At 33.4% G+C, this 24,324-nt stretch overlaps 1 protein-coding gene across 1 annotated transcript; it reads right to left on the bottom strand.

Annotated features, from left to right (window-relative positions):
• Nucleotides 1-4,827: 4,827 nt before the first annotated feature.
• LOC120067212 (probable aminotransferase ACS10) lies at nucleotides 4,828-7,975 on the bottom strand. The gene is made up of 4 exons (XM_039018722.1): nucleotides 7,185-7,975; nucleotides 6,935-7,072; nucleotides 5,892-6,052; nucleotides 4,828-5,813 (listed from the first exon to the last, which is right to left on the bottom strand). Exons 1-4 carry the CDS (start codon nucleotides 7,677-7,679, stop codon nucleotides 4,958-4,960), a joined length of 1,650 nt encoding a protein of 549 aa, XP_038874650.1. The 5' UTR covers nucleotides 7,680-7,975; the 3' UTR covers nucleotides 4,828-4,957.
• Between the last annotated feature and the right edge of the window lie 16,349 nt (nucleotides 7,976-24,324).

The following is a 24,324-nucleotide window of genomic DNA, read 5'->3' as shown; positions in this document are numbered from 1 at the left end:
AAATCTTTCATCTTTTCTCACGTCAAATCATGTCTTTTTCATTATCTTACATTTAATGACTGTTATATACAATCGTAAATTCATGACACAAAACAACTGTCATAAATTTTGAAAAATCTGAAAAATTCCATTTTTTCCCGTAAAAAATGCGTAAATTCAGCTTTTATGACTATTTTTCCTTTCTCTTTTCTAAATCTGTTATTATTCATGTGTCATGGAATGTCCATTTTGTTTTAGTGGATAGTGCATGCTTAATAATATTTTGGTATATTATGCTAAAATGAACTCAACTCAACGGTAATTGACATGACTTTCCTCTCTAGTGGTCGAAGGTTTGATGCTCCATCTCTTAATTATTAAACTAAAAAGAAAAAGTATTTTGGTATCTTATATCCATGGTGCATGTACATTTACTTCATACGTTGAATCTACTACTCCAATTGGGAGTGTATATATATATATATTTACCAACTATAAACCTATATAATATCATGCATCTCCCCCACATTTCGTAACCAATATGAAATTTGTCTGAACCTTAGGAAACCTATAACATGGTTTAATTTTGACAAGACTGATAGTAAATAATGAACAAAGGAATAACACCAATTACACACTAGCTAGGGAATTTCATGATTGGTGTGCATGTGATTGCTACATCAACTCAACACATAGATAATAATTTGTATGAGCAAAATGTAATATATAAAGATGAAAAGAAGAATAAAAACACAAAAATGAAACCCCTTGATTTGTTAGTTGACTAAGGCAATTAATCTGAGTTCCTTCTTCCCCCACCCTCTTTAAATATATATCATAATTTTGGGTACAAAGGGAGTGGTAAAAGAGGAAACAAGGTGCAGGCTTGTAGTGGGTCTCTCTCTATATATTATTCTCCTTCTCTTTGTATTCGACCAAAACCTCATTATTTCAACTCACAATTATTGAGTACTTGTTAGTAGTAGTAGTAAATGAAGAAATCATACACATTACTGCAACTCACCATTACTCCCCCCATGGACACAGTGCTGCCCTTTATAATTACTTCTCCAAATCCATAATTCAACTAGGGCAACCATGATGTGACAACTTTCCAATAATTATTATTCTATATTCTAAATTCCAACTATTATTCTTTACTTTCTTTCTACCTCCTCTATATATATATATTCTCTTCTACATCTAATAGGGTATAAAATGAATCTATAATCTTTTTAAAAAAAAAAAATAATAAAATATAATATAATATGTTAGAATGCCTTGAATATGTCATCCGGCATTTCGAACCACCTAATACGAGTGTTTCACTTATTTAATTATTTATGGTTATTTACGATTATGATCATAGGGTTTAGAGAAGTGTATGATATAAACTCTTTTAACTCTAAAGGCACTATTTATTCTATATTCTATAGTATTCTCTCTAATACAAGTGTTCTCCCTTTACCTCATAGATGTTACTAACACACTGTAAGGGAACCACGTAAATCTATATGCTAACTCTCTATTCTTTTCATGTTTTTTTTATTCTTTAATTGTCGATTTCGTAAAACAATATGTAATGCCCCAAGTTTAGGAGGGGTACATGTATGAATCAAGATCACATTCGAATACAAGAGATCCTAAGAATATGAAAGCATGGTCGTTAAGAAAGGCTTAAAAGAATTTAAAGTTACTGCTCATACGAACAAGGTGTACCTTCCTTTTTGGTGACACAATCATAGGAACTCCAAAGTTAAAAGTGCTTAGTTAGAAGCAATTCTATGTTGGGTGACTTCTTAGAAATTTTCTTAAGAAACATGTGAGTGAGGACAAAGTGTCTTGAAAGGACTCATGTTGATTTGTGGGCATAGTTTTCACTTTTAGAAGCACTTCAAGACAAGTAAGAATGACGTTATCAGGGCCATTAGGTGTTAGCCTGGGGCATTAGCTCTTTCAATTTTAAAGAATCTTTTTAATCTACTTTGTTAATTGAATCAACCTAAGCTTCAACTGACACATAATAGGTACAAAATTGCCTATTAATGTGCACTTGTGAATCTTAGATGGGAGTTACCTCAAATTTCTATTAGATTTTAACAATTTTAATAATAGAGACTAAATCATAACGAATTTTAAGTATAGAGACCAAATTGTTACCTTAATGAAAGTATAAGGACTAAATGTCATTTTCATATAAATATACCTATAATTACCATTCGTATTTATAAATATTGTTCATTCTAACAAAGTATAAAGTTCAAAAACTTTATAAAACAAATTTACACAACTCAACCGAAGTACTCAAGAAAGATTTCTAAGTTATATTATCAAATTCTTAATCTCTTGTGTTAGGATATTTAACTTCACTTCCTTTACATCTCTCTAATATATATATATGTATTTGTCGGTGGTGGATTTGTTGTCAACACAAAAATTCTTAATTTAAATCTTTTGGAAAAAAGAACAACAATTTTTTAATCAAAAGTGATGAAATTATTGTAGAGCAAATGAAATCCAAGTAGAACAAATCTTTAAAATTAAGCACAAATGCTACTTTGTCTCTATCTAATGTTGAGAGAAGTCATGGAGAGTGGGGCTGTATTCTACTTTTGAGTATATATATACAAATGATCTGTATATATGGATATTGTATATTTTAGTGGTGAGAAGGAAATGAAAAAGTGAGGAAAAAAGAAGGTATGATTGATATGGAAGAAGAAATAGAGAGAGGCATCATTATGAAATTTGGTAATGTGGAAGGCTGAAAAAAAAAAGGCTCATTGCAAATACAGTCATACACAAATATACAAATTAGCATCATACCTTCATTCACAGTGTCAATAAATTGCTCATTACACATTAACCCAACAATATGGGTCTCACCTCAAGGTTGTTCTCAATGTTCCATTTGACTCTTTACAAATATCTATTCAAAACTAAAATCATGAAACAAATAAAGGTCAATAAGAAAGCGCGACGGGTCGATTTTTAAGCATCTAGTTCGTTGACAGATGCTTAAGGTAAAGAGACACATGAATGAACCGACTAACACGAGAGCCCGTTAGTGTCACAAGTCACTAGTTATTAACAATGTCTGAGGCCTTAGCCAAAGGATAAAAAGAGTGCTTAATCAGAAGTCCACCAGTCATTATTATTAGTACAATTTGCTTTCCCTACCTCTCTTTTTTTCTGTCTCGTGAGTCTACACAGTCTATATAAGTATGAGCTTTAGTCCCACTGATTCCCCTGCAACTTCCATACAATATTCTACTAGAAAGAAAGGCAAAAGTTAAGAAGCTGCCATAGAAAAATAATGTGCATCAGTGCAACACAGAGTGTTCTGTTTCATACAATTCAGAGTTTCAAGAACAGAAGTTTAAAGAGATCCAAACTTAAAGTTTTGAGACTCACAAGGTTGCTTTCTAATTCTTACACAACCCCATTTCACCTTTTTTATGGGTTTTAGGGAACTTTGTTTATGGGTTTTTGTTTTTGTTTTTGTTTTGTTTTAGCAGGAGGAGATGTGAAGAGAAGCTGGGGAAGGATATTGAGCTGAAGAATCTGCAGCTATATCTGGAAAATCAGACCATAATTGAAGAGAATGAGAAGCTTAGAGAGAAAGCCAATATCCTTCATCAAGAGAATTTGGCTTTAATGACTGAGTTTCAGAAAAAATTCCCACATTTGGAACAGAGAAAGTGACGGGAATCATCAGAGGGTGGCATGGTTTTATGTCTCTCTAGTGAGGGTGAGAAGTTCTGAGTGATTTCTAGATGTATTGAACTCTTTATTCAATATATATGTGTCATTTATCTAGAGTACTAAAATATAACCTGAAGAAAACTAGAGTGTAACTTATATAGTAGTAAGAGGTTGGGAGTTGACAATCTTTTTTCAACATTTTCTCTATTTCAAGACCAGTAGTTGTTGAACTTCGTGAAGCTTAAGAAGTAATTAGATCATATGAACACAAAGTATGGGACCAAATATGATATAGGATCAATCAGATAATTTCTTTTGTAGTTATTGAAGTTTGTTCATAATATGTTCTGTTGCAAGAAGAAACTCAGAAAAGATCCTGCCAACATGGTTAGGACTATTCACGTGGAATAATGACAGTGTAGAAATTTGAACTTGTACGATTTATTATCTTGAGCTAATGAGGAGCGGGACCAATTGCTAGTGCAAAAGAGGAAGCACACACAAAAAAGAGGATTCCTAATAGTTTCTCTTTTAGGTGAGAGGCGTATGAATGAACCGAATCTACAACGAAAATGAGAGATTGTGAGACTATGCTTGTATAGAAAAATGAAGAAAAGATTGGAAAGATTCATAGACCTTGCGTATCACTTTCAAGAAAAAGGAGAGGATGATTACCATTCAAACAGGCGTATAGCCATTAAAGCGGCTAGTTTTGCTTGTTTCATTGCTTTAGTCCCTTGGAAAGGAAAACAGAACTTCATATTAAATTTTGTTGATCAAAGTATAGACTGTCTTTAATCCATGAAATTCATTGAAATGTTAAATCACTAAATATACGTCTGCACCGAAGTAAATTCAGCGATTTAACGGTACAAATAATTTCATGGATTAAAGATGTCTATACTTGTTCAACAAAATTGTGTCACATGGAGTACTGCATGAGGGTGAGAATTCTCTACTTGGGGCGAATTGCGAGTCAGGAGCTGAAGTTACTTCACTTTGGTTTCACTATGTGAGAAGAAAGACTTAAATTTAGTCCACAAAATGGTTCCAACTGAAGAAGGTTCAGAAACATCCATTTCTACTCTAGAAAATTATAGAAGCTAAGAATGTAGCAATCCATTTCTACTCTAGAAAATTATAGAAGCTAAGAATGTAGCAGCAATTGATCAAAATCCCGTACTACCACTTTACAAGTCGCCTATAAACAACTACAAAGGCCTAGAAAAAGTTTAATACAATTGATACATATGTACAGAACAATAATATCATTTTAAGTATAAGATTTACAACCTTCGGAAATTCTCCGAATTCGGTCCATAACAATAGGTATTTCTTTATCAATCAAAGTTGTGAAACAGAATCCAAACCATCCCGGTTCAATACAATTACAAGATGAGCCAGGGATAACATTAACTTTACCTATATCCACCAACTTTTCCCAGAGCTCAAGTTCCCCTTTCTCGCTGTAAGAGCGGATTAACTTGCTCATATCTGCCCAGCAGTAGAAACCTCCATTGCTCCTCATGCATTTGATGTTGAGTTCCTTCAGCCCTGCAGTGAATTTACCGTCCATTTCTCCAAGCCTCTCTCGATTGGTTCGAATGAACCTCTGGATGAATTGCGTATCTGAAAGCATAGAAGAAAGGAGGTTCTGGGTTATAGCGGAAACAGATGAGAACCTTGCCAGTTTCCTAGCAGCAGCCAGGATATTCTCATTCAAAGAGTAGATCGCAGCAACTCCAAAACCAGGAAGTGACATGTCTTCAGATAGAGCATATGTTATATGAACTCTGTCTCGGTCACTGTCTTCTGCATCGATTATTTCAGCCATGCTCACAAACTCTTCACTTCCGTAGGTCGACCCTACAAATATTTCATTTGATATGATATGGATGTTTTTCTCCCTGGCAAAGTCCAGAAGGTCATAGAGTGTCTCTCTATTTAGTTGATTTCCAACCGGAATTGAGGGATTTGAGATTATAATTCCACGAACTTTAAGGCCGCGATTCCTTGCCTGATGGAATGCTCGATCAAGAGAAGTTATGCTTAAACTGAAGTTATCGGCACTGCGGCAGGGAACGGGTACTATCTCCACCCCAGTTCGCCATTTCACGTCATTGTCAAGACTGCATTTATGATTTAGTTTCTTAGTTTTTCCAGATAAAACTAAAGTAGTATTTCATGAAAGAAGAATGAACAAGTACCCAGGGTAATACGGCGTAGGAACAAGAAACGCATTTCCCGGGTCTGCTATGCAAAAGCAAAGAGTTTCGATTGCAGAGGTCACTCCGGTCGTAAATACTAAATGGGAAGGGATGAATGAAACAGAGTTCCCTACAACTTGAGACATGAAGCTTGCTACAGCCTGTGAGAAGATGATTGACAAGGTAAATCTTTTGGGCAAAAGTACACCCATTACAAGGAAGTCCATATGGTAGTCTACTTACCAATCGAATGAAGTACAAGTAAAAAGGTAATGCTAGAGGCAACACAGCTGACAAGCTAGAGCTAGGAAATAAGTAATAAGTAATAAGTAATAAAAAAGCTAATACCTACAAATTATGGAGAAAGTTTAAACATCTTCTCTAACATGTTAACAAAGAAAAGCTAGGCAATAAAGATAGAAATACAGAAAGGAGAATACTTTCAGGAGATATAAATATCAGAATCAAACATTAACATTGAGGAATCGTTCGAAAATGATTATAATTTCCTTGATAGGAAATGAAAGGTCCCAGCTCAAAGGTGGTACTCAATTGCAACAATACACCATGTTAGCCGGTATACTCATTGTAGTCAACTGTGCTTCATATATTGAAATCTCACTTCATTCAGTATAAGCTTAACAATGGTGGTCCAAGGATGCTTCAATGGAATTTTACGTTTACATTGACCGGACCACCTTTAATCTCTAAACACAGCCAAAATAGAGTTTCTCCAGTCTCCAAAAGCTATATTCATAAATCAAACTAAGAATAATTATCAAGAATGTAAATAAATAGAGGAAGAAGGTTTTAACAGGGTGAAAGCACATATTCAAATAAAGTCATCAGCATTTGAAACAGCTTAGAAATTTGATGTCCTTATTCTATGTTAGAGAACACAAATCCAAGCATATGCAAGAAAATAAAAACAGAGCTGGTCAAGCAATTAAATCTCTCCATGTCAAAAATGAATTCATACAGGCAAGTGGCAACTAAACTAATTCAAAACATTATTTACAGAGAGAAGACAGAAATTTGATTACCAGTTTCAAATCCGTCAATCCATCTGAAGGCCGGTAACTTACAGTCCCAGCTACACTCAGCTCATTATGATTCACTCCTCCTAATATAGCATCTCTTCCATTCTCCGTTAGCCAATTTTGCACCAAGTCCGAGGATAACTTCATCGTTTGATTAAACATCCACAATCGTCAACACAGAAACCGAGAAATACAGAGCACAAAAATCTTGCTGACACATATTCAAACCAACAAAAAGCATAAAGCCACCCACCTTATTCTCAGCAACAGAAAGCTGAATAATCCCCGTCGGATTATCCAATTCATCAAATGGGTCCTCCAAGAACCTCCTCATTCCAACGAAAATCGTAGAATCCCCAACTCTAGAAATCGAATTTGCCCGACCCGAAACGCAAAGCGGCCCACTCGACCTCGGCGAGAGGAAGGTCCGAGACAATGTTCGAGGCAGTACAGAGAGCTCCACTAACTGATTACTCGACGATGGCGAAGAGTTCCCCGAAGAATCCACCTCCTGCGAGGAAGGAGGGTCCGGGGATGGTTCGGACCGGTTTCGTTTCAAGTAGAGCTGAAGAAAGTAGAAGAGAACGCAAGGTATAACAGAGCCCAAAACGACGCCGCCTCTTCCTTGAACGACGCCTTGCAGAGGCACTATGACTCTCATGGCGGCTCCTCCGCCACCGCTTGTGGTGGGTTCTGCTTCTTTGTCAGATTTGGAGTTCCGAGTTCTGAAGAATCGGGTCTGGGTCATTGCAGAGTCATTTCAATCCACCAGAACCCGAAGATAAACCGCCGCCGGCGAGGGGCGAGGGTGGAGGAGCTTCTCTCACCGGATAGACGAGGAAAATTCCGGCGACCGGCAGGGCAAGCAAAAAGCTCGAAGGGTAGGATTGACAAAATTGAATTATTTGAACATTTTTCCTTCGAAAAGAATTTTAAAAAAATAAAAGAATTTATGATGTTTATGTTACATTGGTACTTTCCGCGCCGATTCTTCTGGCTTTAAGGCGGAGATGAATTCACCCCGATTTTTTTTCCTTTTTTTTCTTTTTTCTTTTTTTTTTTTTTAAGGGTTTCTTATTTTACGATACTACGCTTCGTGATTCTTTTTTTCTTTTTTTCTTTTTGGAGTTCCATGAAAATTTTAGATAATTTTATGTATATTGATAGAAAATAATTAAATTAGTTACCATTAATTAATGAAATTTTCATTCTGACTTAAATAAATTATAATGGATCATTTTTAATTATTATAAAAATAGAAAGATAATTATAAAATAATATGAAGTTTATGAATATTTTAAGATGAAATAACGTGAAAATTAAATTTTTGGATAGTAAAAAACAAAATTCAAATTTGAGATGTAAAAATTTAATAGGAAAAGTTTGAGTGAGATTAAAAATAAATATAGGTTCCTTTTTGTGTTTTTTTTTTTTCAAATTTAATTTATTTGAAAATGAAAGTTTTGAATTGAAAATAAGGGTGAAAATTTGAGATTTATTGAAAATATGAAAAATTAGCACATTTGAAAATTTTATTTCCTTCATTGAAAATGACATTAGCATGTAAAATCATACCTTAGCATATAAAACTGTACAATTGCAGGTAATCAAAACTATAAAATTTTAAAAAAAAAATATTGAATTGAGTTAAAAAATCGAAATTTCCTTAAAATTTCATCAAAATGGGATATCAGAATTCTCCCTATAGAAATTTTGATTGAGATTTTCCATCATGCTTACAGTTGAGAAAAAACCACGATTTTCAATTATCGTTTATGCTAGGGCTTTATAAGTTTAAATTTATTTTATAATATATTAATTATTTTATTTACCTAAAAATACAGGTTAAGAAATGGAATTTTTAGGATTTAGAATTTTCTATCACACTTTCTCAAAAAAGAAGAGAAGTAATATGTCATATCATTTGTGATTTTCTGAAGGGTCATAAAATTAGTCTATATTTAGTAGAACAAACTTTACATCTATTAGAATGTCATTGTGATGATCACTCATTTGAATCTTGAATGACATCATATGCTTGGTCGTTTTTCGCAATCAAAGAAGACCGTGCAATGGTATGTGAAAAAACGATCTAGTCTATATACTTTCAATCGTGTAACAATTTAATTTCTTAATTTTAATCAATTTACAAAAATTAGATCTCTACATTTTAGAATTTGTAAAGATTTAGTCTCTACATGAAAAGTATTATGAAGATCTAACGGGCTTTTGTACATGTATTGACCTATAAATTTATTAGGGACTAGATATGCTCGTAAACTAAGTAGACTAAAATTGTTACATGATAACAATTGAGAAATTGTAACGTATGTCTAAAATTAGGCTACCATTGAATTTATATGTCTAATGTTTTAAATTAGAGAAACACAATGGTTAAATGCTAAAGTTTATGAATTAAATTATTACAAATTAAAAAGTTGAAAACTAAAACTTTCATAAAAGCTTAAAAATCTAAAGTATTTTTTAAATAAAAATATATTAATATTTCTATACAAAAACAATGGTGCTTTCATTATTTAAATTGTATTTTTCTTATATTAAATCATATTCAACTAACTCAATAGACTTAAAATTTGTGTTATGAACTTTGATATTAGAGGTTCAATTTCCTATCCCACATATTTTCAATAAAGTGAACAAATTATCTATATCAATTTGAATGTATGACGTTTCCTATGTAATCCAATCAATAAATTCAATTCAAACATAATAGAAAAATCCAAGATTCAAAATTTGAATCTAAATCTCTAGAATTTGATTTAGATTGAATGTTACTTTTTTAGATTGCTTTATTATAGCATTGAATATTCTAGTATAATTATTTCAAAGTTGGTAAGTTTAGTTTTTAATAAGATTTTTAAAAAAATTATTAAGAGAGAATAGAATATTGTGAAAATATATATTAAACTCTAATAATTAATAAATATTTTATATAGAAAAAGAAATGTGTTATATTTTTCATGTGTAATTAAAATGCAAAAATGAATACACACGTAATCATATGTTTCAGTTAGAGACAAAAATTGGAAGATGTTGCCTTCCTTTTTCCACCACAACCACAAGAACCCAATCAATCAGATTAAAGCAGCGCAAAGCCAGCCAGATATTCCAAACCTTAATTTAAGAATAACTAATTTAAAATTGTTTCCAATAAATAAGAATAGAAATGCTATTATTTATTTATTTATTTATTTATATATTCTTATTTGATCTCCTAATTTCTAGGTTCCTACAATTTTGTACTTAAATCTTTGGAAAATACTCTATTTTGGTCTATAAAATAAGTTTTTGTTACCATGATGCAACATACTTTATTATTAAAACAGATGACATTACATGCTTTAAAATTAAAAATAAGCATGCTTCAACTGATATATGTTTGATTCTACCATCTCACATAATGTATAATCAAAATAAGAAAAATTATTTCAAATGGTAAAACTGCTAAAAATATTTACAAGATATAATAAAATTTTAGAATTATTAATGATAGAAGTCTATCAGTGTCTATCACTAATAGTTATGAAATTTTGCTATATTTTATAAATATTTTGATTTATTTTTCTATATTTGAAAACAACACTTCTTTAAAAAAATTAAATTAAAAATTATAAAGAAAAAAAAAATGCACTCCATCTCCTCTTCTACCATGCCCTTTTTCCCAACTCTAGCTCTTGAATAGAGTATCGAAATGGAGTATTTTCTAAATATTAACGATGAAGGCGTAGTCCATTCGGGACATCTGATAAAATTGGAACAATGAAGGTGTAAAATTTTGAAACTTAAGAGATAGGAAACAAGTGGATATATTACACAAACCTCACAAGGAAAAAAGTAATAATTTAACCAATTTTCTATAATTGTCTTTTCCCCTTGAGACCACATGTACTTCCCACTAAGGGGCGTTTGGGGCAAGGGTTATCATTTTTTTTATTATTTGCCACCGTGTGCTTCTCAAACTAAAATAGTTTATACCTCAAACATATACTATTATAATCCAAATTAAAATAATCTACATACAAACACAAACTATCATAACTCAACTATAGTAATCTAGGACTATAATAACTAATTCATTACTCCAAATGCTCCTAAATGTAATTAATCAATCGTAATATAAAAAATGTGGTATTCTCCCATAAAGCTAGTTAATAATATCATGTGAATCATTATGATTGCAATAATTTTATTTACAGAGTAGTGAATATGACCTAATAATGTAACAATATTTCTTTAATTGGTTTGTTTGTATTTGAATCTAGTAATTTTCAAACACAATTGATTGGGCACCAGTTTTGGGTATTCATCAGAAGTTGGCATGTGAGATGAAGCCAATTTTACAAGAACAATACAAATTTGTGAGAAAGATTTTTTTTTTTAAAAAAAAAGAATGAATTAGAACCGTTCTTTTTCCTAACAAGAAAAAAAAAAACATTGAATTATTTATTAATAAGAAGAGGGGTATTTGCGATGAATCCGATGTAAGTAAAAGACAAAAATTAAGCGCCAAACTCAAACCACAAACTTTGGAGAATTTAATTGGAAGCTTAATTTGTGGTCAACAATCTGGCGGGTAGATCATTAAAACATTAATTTATGTTAAATTATAGCCTATTTTCAAATTTTGGATTGGAGTTCCTATCATAATAATAATATTAATAATAATAGGTAAAATAAAGTAAATCAGTGTTGAGCCAATTTTAGCTTTAAACCCCAAAAAATAATCTAAATTTTCATTATAGTGTAAAAAAGTCTATGTAAATATAATATAATTAATAATCTTATTTTGTCTAATAAAATGTAAAATGTTTATTTGTTAATTTAAATATATTTTTTTATATAATTTTTTTTAGAAATATTCATCAACATCGATATTCTATTGATATTTTTATCAACATTTTTGTAAAATTAAGATCTCAATATTTTTTTCGATATCAACATTTTAAACCTTGATTAAAAGTAATATCTAAAATATATTCACTATCAAGAATTTCAATTTTATTTGTTTATAATTTATATTTTAAATAATTATTTAAAATGTTACATTATATATGCTTTCAACTCAAATTTAAATTTTATTTTCCTATTGATTAAGTATATAAAGAAAAATATGCGCCACTTTTTTTATTTTTGAAAAAGTATGATATTTTTTTAAAGAAAATTAGTGGCATTGAACTAATCAATTTAAAAATTTAGGATATAGAGTTTGATCGTCTGATTTTAAAGCTTGTTAATTAGGAAGTAACAATTGAATCTATGAGAATCTATTTTTAAAACTAGTAGGGAACAAATTTGGAAGTATGGAAATAAACTATGTAAAAAAGTGATTTTAATAGAATTATTCAATATCAACATTTATCAACACCCAAAAGCAGTTAAAGATTTGTAAGTAATTACTTTTAACATTCTTAAAAGCAATCTCAAATGTTGCCTTAGTTAATTGCTAAAATATTCTTAAAAAATAATAGTTTATGTCTACCAAATGTTAATTAAGAAAAATGTATTTAATGGGCAATTTCTTTTCAATACCACTTTGAAGCAATTGATCAGTTGTACTCCCAATACGATGTGAAAAAAAAGGAAAAAAAGGTATCTACCGCAAATTAACTATGCTATGAGTAATGTTATAGCATTCTATAAGACAATGATCAAATATGTAAAATAGATAAAATAACATCAGAGGTTGGTAACCCAATTTGGTGTAAATCACCAACGTCTGGGGGTAGTGTGCCCAGAAAAGATAACTTTACTAATATCAATGATAAGTAATTACAATGGAATATTTATCTGTAATAGATGCATGATTACAGTGACTCTTACACAGTTTTATCACTCGACTAATAAGCTAGGCTCTCTTAGATGTGAGACTCTTTCTCGCGGTGTCATATGGTCTCCCTAAGTTGTATTATCAGTGAAGCAAATCTTAGGCTCTCCCTAAGATCGAGACTCCCTTTCTATAAGACTTAAGGTCCCCCCAAGTCGTGAGACTACTTCTCACTCGTATTGTACCCTTCCTTCTAAGAACAAAGTCCCCTTGGTTCCAATGGCTTAGGCTCCCCCTAAGCTTGAGAATCCATTCTAAAAAAGATCTTCTTACCCTCGATATGAGGAATACAAATTATGTCTTGAAGAAGCTCAACTCTTTCAATACACTGTAATGTTGACCGAATACACACTGAGTTGTTTTCTTTCAAACATGAGCTTCACACAAAATAATACGACCAACCCAAACCAGAAGACTAATTGTCCTATAAATATGCACAGCAGAAACACATACAAGCAATTCTAACTTTCATAGCAGTCACATATTGAAAAAGGAAAAGAATCGAAAAATGATGATGGAGAAGGAAAAACCTGATAAGAAAAGTATTTTGCAGAATCTACATTTTCGTAGAACATCACTTTGCTAGAAAACCACAAATGCAAAGAAAATCAGATAACATCTATGATAATTAAACAAATATTGCCTCTATGATGCTTAAACAAATATTTTCAACCACATAATATCCCCATTTGCCAATATTTTTTAAGCATTGATAAAAAAAACAGAATTAATCAACATAGTTAGACAAGCAGAAGCACAATGTCATTGAAATAGAATATAACAGTTTGAGAGACAAACCACACCATTCATAACAGCAGCAGAAACAAAGAAAACCACCACAATAAAAGCAACAACCATAGCAAACACCAAACAACACCATCACATATTCAACTTCTTCCCTCTTTTTGCCATGCTTAAAAAAAAACAAGAGAGGAGAAGTACACAAGCAGCCATCAACACTCATCCGTATCATCATCCTGTGCACCAGAGCTTCCACCTTGATCAGGACCATCCAAAGCACTACGAAGAAAATTCAACATGTTATCCACCTCAATTTTGCGAGCAAGAATATTCTGGGCCAAAACGTCAAGATCTTTTGATTCATTTTCCAGCACATGCATCATCTTTTTCCCACATGGAGTCAGAAGAAACTTTCTAATTTGACTACTTTCAGTCACAAACGGTGTGAACTAGGTCAGGAACATGTTTTTCCTACTACAATCTGTAGCTGAGTGATAAAGCAAGGGGAAGAGGTCTAGAAACGTCTGATTCCAGGAGAAGATTAGGCTTTTGAGTGAATAGAATCCCACAAATAAATCTAGTAAAACAGAAGGGAATTTTGGTGGCTTGAGAAGCAATATGACGTTTAATTTGATTAAAGAAAAAGCTAAGACACCATAGTTAAATTTTGCCCCTGTACTAATCTAATACAGTTGCCACTAATCTGATACGAAAGACTTGCCAATGTAGTAGATGAATGATTGTGAGGTATGATGCGGAAGTGTGGATCATATCCCAATTTCAATTTCACAAATAATTATAATACATGAACTAAATTATACATATCATAGAGATTTCACAACATGTTTTGTAAATAAACAATGAAGGAAATTAGGGTTAGTCACATTTACCCTTAAAGAATCAAATCCTCACGAACCTCCTTCTTCAGATTACGAACACTTCGTATAGAAACAAAGTGGACATCATCACAAATGAACATCCTATATTCTTCTTAGAGGAGAGAATTACAAAGAGAGTTGTAAGCTTCTCTATTGATTTATGGGAGAGGGAGAAGAGAAGATTTTTTTCTGTGTTTTGTGAGAGAGATTACTGGGTGATCAAAACCAAAAAAGAAAAAAAAAACACAACAGACTTTCTCTACGTTAGAAGCAAGAGGAAGAAGAAGATCTCTTGTAACCTCTTATTCCCACGTACGTGATTAGAGAGAAAACTAGGGGAGGGAGTTATAACTCTCTCCTTTTATTAAATTTAAATTAAATTAAAACTAATTTAATTTAATTTAATTAAAAATATATAATTATATAATAACCACTTTATTATATAATGTATATTATACTATATGTTATATTTAATATAATATATAAACTATAGTTTTTATATTGTATCAAATATAATATAATCTATAGTTTGAATTCTCACAATCATTTATGACATTTAATATAAATCAAATTCAAATTAGAACAATTCAAATTAATCCAAAATTAATTCTCAATTATCCCTATTGAGTTATAGTGGCAACTAAACTTCAATGGTGCTTGGATAATTAATTATCCAACATCCATTAACTATTAGTCACTCCACTAAAGACCAACAGTTGCACTCTTCGCACTACAGATATATTTTTGTGTCCATTGAATATAACCAATTAACAGTATGATGACCTTTCACAAATTGCTCATAAGTATAGTTGGGCCAAAATTATCATTTTTCCCCTATAGTTACATCTAACTCCTTAAGTACCACTGATCCCTCTAATGAACAATAAGTCATAGTCTAACTATCACCAAACCCCTCTAGGGCCTAGAAAGAGTGTGGCGTCACATTGTTCAAGCCTCAAAATCAGCCCTTAAGAGAGCAATTTATCTACATACCCTGACATCAGGGAATGAGTGAATTCCGTCTTGTGTAGCTGTGTTCCCAGCTCCCCAATCAGAAAAATCCTCAAAATGATTGGCATATTGAGTCAACGAACTGGCCAGTATTACCCATGCAAATCAAAGGACCACCTTTATAGGTAGGAGTTCACAACTCATTCAGGATTCAAGTCATATCACCTATGGTCATCCTGGTGAAATGTAAGTCTCTATTATTAATGATGTTATATAACGAAACTATTAATTTTGTGGTCCGGTCTTATACAAACTCTTTATATAGGATACCCCCATTCACATGTCTCCACATGAATGATCAAGATCTGATCAATTATAGTACTTTACAATACTTTGTAATAACTACAAAATGGGTCGTATCTGTAGTGTCACTAGGATAAGGTACCCAACCTTATCCATCTACTACAGACCATTTAGATTATCATTTAAACATGATCCACCTATATGTCTCTACATACATGTTTAAATTGTTGGGATTGATGTCCTAATTCTCCTGATAGTCTCGTAGTTTGTAAACACTCTGTAAACATATTGTTATTAATAAGATAAGTATTATTTTATAAGAATTTACTCAATCCAATAAACTAAGATCCAAGGTTATTTTATGTAACTTAAGCATGTATGTGGAGATATACAAGTGGATCATGTCTTAAGTAATAACCTAAATGGTCTGTAGTATAAGGATAAAGGAGGGATACCTTATCCTTGTGACACTACGGATACGGCCGCTTTGTAGATGTTACAAGTGTTGTAAAGTGCTACAAATGGTTTGATCCTAACCATTCATGTGGAGACATGCGAGCGGGATATCCTATACAAAGAGTTTATATAAGACCAGACCATAAAATGATTAGTCTCTTTACATAATGTCGTTCATAATTGAAACTTACATTTCACTAGGATGACCATAGGTGACATGACCTTAATCTTGAGTGAGTTGGGAACTCCTGTTCATGAGGGTGGTCCTTTGATTTGTATGGGTGAGAGTGGCCAAATTACTAACTCAACAAGCCTACCATTTTGGGGATTCATCTGATTAAGAAGCTGGGAACTCAGTTACACAAGACGGATTTCACTCCTTCCTCGAAGCAGGAGTAAGTAGATAAATTGCTCCCTTAAGGGCTGATTCCGGGTCTTGAACATAGTGGTCATACCATCTCTTGGGAAGAGAGAACTCAGTCATAGTAGGACTATGACTTATTGTTCATTAGAGGAATTAGTGGTACTTAAGGAGTTAGATGTAACTACAGGGGAAAAATGATAAATTGGTCCAGCTGTACTTACGAGCGATTTGTGAAAGTTCATTGCACTATTGATTGGTTATATCCAATGAACACAAAAATATATCTGTAGTGCGAAGAATGCAACTGTCGGTCTTTAGTGGAGTGACTAACAGTTAACGGATGGTGGATCTTGTGATTAAAGAGTTTAGTCGGTTATTCACGTACAGTTGGAGCTTCAAGCTACAGGTCCATAAGGTCCCCTTGGTAGCTCAGTGGGTTCAAGTTGAAAATCAGATTTTAGGTTGGTTTGAAGTATTTAAATTAACAAGAGAAAATTTGATTATATATAACATAATTAAATTAATTAAATTATATGTGATATAATTGATATGAAGTATTAGATACATTAATTGGAGGAATTAACATAAATATGATTTATATTAAATACCATAAAATAGAAAAAGAACTATAGTTTATATGTTTCATATGATGAAATATTAAAACTATAGGTTATAAATATAATATGATAAGTTGGTTATTGTATTTATTTATAATATATTAATTATGTGATAATTAATTAATCTTTTTCTTTAATAACGGAATTGAGTGGGAGGTTATTGGAAGTTTTATGGTAACTGTAAGATAAAAGAAAAATGGTTTTCCAAAATTCAGAAGTTGATGTTTTTTATTCAGATTGATCTCACAGAAGGTCTATCGAGTGAAAGTGTTTTATTAAACGTAAACGATATCATAGAGAGCATACACGATCGAATACTGAGTTTACTATACGATAGTCACTCGTTTACTCGTTGCTACACGATCGAGTAGCAAGTCTCTACGATAGGCATCTTATTACTAAACGATCGAGTAGCAAGTCTATACGATAGACTTCTTCTTATAAATGATCGAGTATGTAGTCTATACAATAAACTTCTTCCATCTCCCACTTACTCGATCGTCTACCTCCTTCATTCCTCAATCCAAAGTCACACAGAGCCCACAACTCTTAGATTCTAACACCGAGAATACCAAGGTAACTCTTGTGGTGGTGTTCTTGTTCCGTTCGAGGGTCGAGGATCGAGTTGGACTTGATAGTGATCGAGGATTCTTTAGTTTGTGCTATTGGCTGTTTTGATTGTTGCGTTCGAGTACTTCTTTGGACACGTTGGAGATTGATCGAGGAATACTTGAAGAAAGAGTTATTCAAATGTTTGCTACTCTATCCCCTGTTCATTCTTTTAAGAAGCGTGCTTGTAATTTACTTATTATGCATAATCTATTCTTCTAGACTGTGATTGTTTATGATCTTTCTCAATGGAGTTTGGAACGATCTGCTTCCGCTCTCTGGTTCTCTATTTAGAGTTCCTTCATAAATTACATAAAATAACCTAGGATCTTTGTTTATTGGATTGAGTGTATGCTCATAAAATAACAAGTATTTTAATAATCACAATTTGTTTATATAAAGTTTACAAACTACGAGAATACAAGAGAGATTTAGGACATTAATCTCAACAGTAGAGAGACTAGATTTGTGATAAGATGGGCATTGGTTCTCAATCTCTATCTTATGAAGTAAAACATATTTCACACTAAAAAGAGCAAGGCAATTGACCTTTCCTGTAGTTTGTAAACAATTTTGTACGAACGCTTGTGATGTATTATATATATGATATTTACTTCACTTCTTAACTTTGTATATTTAGATGTTTTTATTTTACTACAAACAATAAACTTAAAATCCTTGGTTATCTTTATATAACTTAAGCATGTATGTAGTGACATACAAGTGGATTATGTCTTAAATGACAACCAAAATGGTTTGTAGTATATGGATATAAGAGGGAAACCTTATCCTGGTAACACTACGGACACGACCCTTTGTGAAAAAATTACAAGTTTTGTGACTTGTCACAGATGGTTTGATCCTGAGCATTTGTGTAGGGGACATGCGAGTGGGGGCGTCCTACACAAAGAGTTTGTATAAAGACCTGACCACGAAGTGTTAAAGTCTTGTCATATAACTCTGTTCATGACTGAGACTTCACTTTATTAGGATGACCATAGGTAACATGACCTCAATCTTGAGTGAGTCTGGAACTCCTGCCATTGAGGGTGGTCCTTTGATTTACATGGGTGCGAGTAGCTAGAATGCCGACTCAAACCTACCACTTTGGGGATTCGTCTGATTTGGGAGCTGGGAACTCAACTTCACAAGATAGAGTTCACTTCTTCCCTGAAGCAGGGGTAAGTAGATAGATTGCTCCCTTAAGGGATGATCCCGGGGCTTGAACGATGTTGCACCACACACCTTCTCATGGTTCGAGAGGTGTTCACACATACTAGGACTATGTTGTATTGTTCATTAGAGGGATTAGTGATACTTAAGGAGTAAGATGTAACTACAGGGTCAAAACGGTAAATTGGTCCAACTGTACTTACGAGCATCTGTGAAAGGTCATCGTACTGATGATTGATTATATCCAATGGACATAGAAATATATCTATAGCAAGAAGAGTTCATCTGTCGGTCTTTAATGGAATGCCTGACAGTTAATAGATGGTGGATATTGTGGCTAAAGAGTTTAGTCAGTTATTCACATATTGTTGGAGCTTCGAGCTATAGATCCATAAGGTCCCCTTGGTAGCTTGGATAAAAGTTGAGAATCAGTTTTTTGGGTCAGTTTGAAATATTCAAATTGAGGAGAGGGAATATAATTGAACTCGTTAATTATATATGATATAATTAATTTTATGTATGAGATACATTAATTTGGAGGAAATTGGATATAAATATGATTTATATCTAGTAGAGAAAAAAATACTATGGTTAATATATGATATTAATCCATAAGTTATGAATATAATGTGATTATATTTATTGTCTATTAATTGGACGGTTAAGAGATAATCGGTCAGTGTCTCTTCTATTTTCATAATAGATGAATAAGATGAAGAATCTCTTTGAGACGCTTAAATAGCTCATGATGTGTTAAGCATTGGATGCACGACATAGTGTTGAAGTGTGTTATCGCTTAGTAAAAATCATAGCCTATACGATAGTGCTGAATGATCGATTACCTATATGATAGTGCTGAGCGATCGTTTAACGCATACACCCGCGCACACTATTTACTAAACGATCGTTTACCTGTTTCTAAGCGATCGTTTAGTGTCCAATATTTACTAAACGATCGTATAGATGATCGCTTAGTTTTTCCTACGTGATCGTTTAGACGATCGCTTACCTTTTCCTACACGATCGTATACTTCATCTAAACGATCAAGCATTTTATCTATACGATAGACGAGCCTTTCTTCCACTTGCTTGATCATTGTATACGATCTCCTTTCCTTCTTTTCTTTTCCAAATCCGAATAAAACCCACCCTTTGGATTCTCACTCCAAAAATACTGAGGGCTCTGAGTGGTGGTGTCATGATAACAGACAGAAATGCACATTATCATAGTGCTAAGTTCTTAAACAATGTTGGATTGAGTTGATGAAATATGTTAACTTGTGTCCATTAAGCATCGTTTTCATAATATTGCGGTCTCATGCGTTCAGTGCATTAGAACAATTGATTTTTGTATTTTTGTGCAGAATATGCATTAACGCAATGCAAGAACTGCGATCATAGGAATCATTGGTCGAGCACAACTTCACCGCAGGGCTTTGCGTTGATCGTGCTCGCAAACATTCGCCCAAGAAAGATCACCGCAACTTGGTCAACGCAACATGGTGGGCGCATCTGGGTGAAAGGCCAATTAAGCGCGATGGGACAGAAAGCTGATGACAGTCGAATCCAAATTAAGTTGACAGCCGATAACAGTCACAAAGTACATTCAGCTTTATCGGTGACAATTATTCGGTGCATCAGTCAGAAATTAAAGCTGTCCCATCTGTACAACTAGGAGAGAGAAGTCGCCTTTCACCATGGATGCTCTATAAATTCCAAGGGCATTCTTCAGGGAAGGGGATCACAAGTTCAACAGTTAGATATTTCATAATTTAGTTCGCACGCTTTTGTTCTTAGTTTTCTTTCATTTTAAGGCGGACGCGAGGGAGGAAGTTGTGCCGGCAGATCGTTCCAGTAAGCTTGGAAGAGCGCCGGGAGCTTCAAGGACAGAGAGAGGGCCGACGCCTGCGGAAGCGGGAACATCTTTAAAGCAGAATAGAGATTTCAGTGTAAAAGCCTCGGTCAGCAAGAAATTGCTACCAGGCTTTCTACCTTTAACTTTCATTGTCATTTTGTACTTAACTTATTTATAAAAATGGAATTTTCTTCTCTATACTTGTTCACTCTCTGTTATTCACGCATGAGTAGTTAAATCGATTGAATGAGTTGAGAAGCATTTAGCTAGCACAACTAGGGAATCTTCATTCTTTGCGATTATCTTGTTTATGTATGCTTCATTCGTCCATTAGAGATACTCGGGAGGGTAGTCTAAGGACAGGATCTAAACTTGGGAAGGTCAGGTTAGAATCTAGACTCGGAAGAGCCAGATTAGAATGCATGAACAAGAGATAGGCGCTTAGGAATGAGCACTATTTGTTATCAACGCATCGCATGCATCCTAGAGATAGGATATGATTGTATGCGGTCACCTTGCTTTTATGCATTTTGCATCATCGCATAGGACAAGAGTAGAGATTTAGGGATGAGCTCTATGGACATTTTGCATTCAACACATGAGTCCTAGATTTAGGAGCATCGCATTTACATTGGAAAATGACTTGTTGTGTATGGTTGTAACATGATCGCATAGTCTGACGCATTCCCAAGTAACGCTAGCTAAAGATCTTCTCAACCCATTCATCGCATACTTATTTCATCTATCAACGCAAATGTCTTTTTTCAACTCCATCGCATTTTTTTATTTCTTTTTCATCAACGCAAACAACAAACCTAACACTTTATTTATTTATCCGGTTACCGCAAAATTCTTCATAAAAATTACCAATGCAAACTGTTTTCACAAGTCCCTGTGTTCGACCTTGGACTTACCAGGAAACTCAGAGGAATTTACACTTGGATTTCGCTGGGGAAACTTGAGTGCACAACAAATTTCCATCAATGCATATCATCCATATTTCCACTTCATAAAACTAAGCATCATGTCGTCCCCGTTTCCTTCTGTTCGTGTGGATACTATTTGAGGTAGACGATTGGGATTTACTTAATGATAGCCTGCCGTTCCAGGGAAAGCAAGATTTGCTGTGAAGAAAAAGTCTTCAACTGGTATGATCTCTCGGTCTCTTGTTTATTGTTCCTTTAAGCATGCCAGTAATTTAGTATTGTGAATGCATATCTGTATGTTTGAATGTATATACGAAAATTCTGTCACAATGAATTGGAAAGATCCGTTTTAGCTCGTAGGTACTCTTGAATAAGAGTTCCTTCATCCTGGGTCAAGCACATTTGACTCCACCTATGAGTTCAGTGACATTTTTAGGAACTAGGCGATTCAGAAACTTATTAATGAAAGAGGTTGAAAACATAAAGTAATGCTCTCTCACATGGACCTTTCTATAGCCCAGGCTGCCTTCATTATCAAACTGATTAGAGAGATTTACATAAAATTCACGAACCAATTATGGGTAGTACGATCCAAAGTTCAACACAGGGCGAACAATATTAGCCTTTACAAGTAAATTCATAATTTCTAGATAATCTTGTGCTTGTTCAGAGAGATCTCTTTCAACAGCTATCCTTCTGTTTACTACAAACTTTCACATCATACCACTATCCTTAGAGTGGAATGATATACCATCTAAAGGCACGACTGAAACATCTTTCTTCTTCACTCTATGTTTGGTCTCAATTTTCTGAAAATTCTTATTTAGCATATCTTGAGGATTTTTTTCTAACACATTTTCTTCTTCATCGACCCATTTTGAGTGAAACACCTGCATTCTGAGCACTTGGCTTCTTGGAACCAACATCCTCACTAATAACCTTTTGTTTATCTTGTAGCTTCATCCAACTAATCGACACATTATCATAAAAAAAATTCATTAAGAGAATAGGAAGATCTCTTACTTTCTTCGTCTTTCTCAGAAGTATTTTCACTCTCCCCAGCCTTATTTGACATATTACCTTCAATTTCGTTTTCAGAACTTTCCTTACTTGAGTTACTTTTGTCATTTGGACTTTCTGAATTCCCATGATCATCTTCCTTCTTAACAAATTTGGAATCATTTAACACCCCAAATGTAATAACAATCAACAACACACTTAGAGCCTCAGCCTCAATAGTTTCAAAATTTTGAATTGTTTCATCGATATTAGACTCAACACCCAACATAGTTTGATTTTTTCAGTTAAATTTCTTTAGATGATTCTGTATTGCCAGAAACCCTAGACCCTCTTACTCTATTTTCATCAATTTGTGTTTGTTCTATAGTCGCAACATGCATGTCATCCCCAGCCATAGTCACGTTTTCATTTCTAAAGTAAACAAGAAGAGATAATTATCTGTATAGTTATGAAGATCATACGGAAGTTGGGAGGGCTCAATTTCAACACTACGATCCACAAGGTCCTCCATGGTTAGTCTAAGGGAGGTCTCTCCCTTCTTCTTCTCATCTTTAGCTTTTTTGTTCATTTTCGCTTTGCACCAGAAGAAGATTCATCGGAACAATTTCATCAGAAGATTCAACAATCTTCTTTCTGTTTACCTTTACTTTGTCTCGCACCATTTTTGGTTTAGGAGAATGAGTTCGTCTTCATGTACTCATCATTTTGTTTGCAACCACTAGAGAGAAACCACGAACACAGGGGAAGTTGAAAAGATCATGGGCATGCAAAAAATTGAAAACTTCTTTCCTACCAAAACACAACTGACATGAGTTATTATGAAAAACCAAACAATAAATATTTTTTAACTTACCCTAATCAGCCCCTCGATATGCACTAACATCATGCCATGTGTTCTGATTCTGAGAAATGGGCCTTAATCCCTTTGTAGTGCACTCGCAAAACTTGATTATTTGTTACAAGTCAAATGTGCAGAAGCTCAAGGCAGTACGAAGAGCCTCAAACTATTTAACGTCTAGTGCCTTTGTGAAGATGTCAACAATCTGATTTTCAGTTTGAATATGTTCCAAAACGATCTGTCTACTTTCTACCAATTCTCAGATGAATTGGTGTTAAATGTTAATATTTTTTGTTCTACTGTGTTGGACTGGTTCATAGAAATATTTATGGCACTCAAGTTGTCATAGTATAATGTCATAACATTTTGTGTGACATCGTATTCTTTAAGCATCTACCTCATCTAGAGAAGTTGAATATAACTACTTCTTGTAGCAACATATTCGACTTTAGTAGTGGAAAGAGACACACAATTCTACTTTTTGCTGAACCAGGACACCAAATTGTTTCCTAAAAAGAAACATCCACCAGAAGTGTTTTTTTTATCTTCTGAGCTTCCAACCTAATCTGCATCACAGTAGCCTATAAGCTGTTAGTGTCAAAAGAGTAGAGAAGACCATACTTACACATACCATTAATATATTTGATGATTCATTTGACACCCAACAAGTGACTTGCTTTAGGTTTAGTTTGATATCTAGCACAAACTCATACAACAAAAGAATGTTTGGTCTACTAGTAGTGATATACAGTAAACTCCCAACAATGCTTCGGTACAAACTCTCATCAACACAAGACCCATCAGAGTCTTTAGACAT

Source organism: Benincasa hispida, chromosome 12 (assembly GCF_009727055.1).
Source record: "Benincasa hispida cultivar B227 chromosome 12, ASM972705v1, whole genome shotgun sequence".
Taxonomy (NCBI): Eukaryota; Viridiplantae; Streptophyta; class Magnoliopsida; order Cucurbitales; family Cucurbitaceae; genus Benincasa; species Benincasa hispida.
The sequence above is the reverse complement of the archived record's forward strand: the minus strand, read 5'-3'. Positions and strand labels throughout refer to the sequence as shown.

Coding starts and splice junctions, on each gene's coding strand:
- LOC120067212 (XM_039018722.1), bottom strand. CDS start 7,679: ATGACCCAGACCCGATTCTTCAGAACTCGGAACTCCAAATCTGACAAA. Junction 7,073..7,184: donor TTTCTGTTGCTGAGAATAAG/GTGGGTGGCTTT, acceptor CAAACGATGAAG/TTATCCTCGGACTTGGTGCA. Junction 5,814..5,891: donor CCTACGCCGTATTACCCTGG/GTACTTGTTCAT, acceptor TCATAAATGCAG/TCTTGACAATGACGTGAAAT.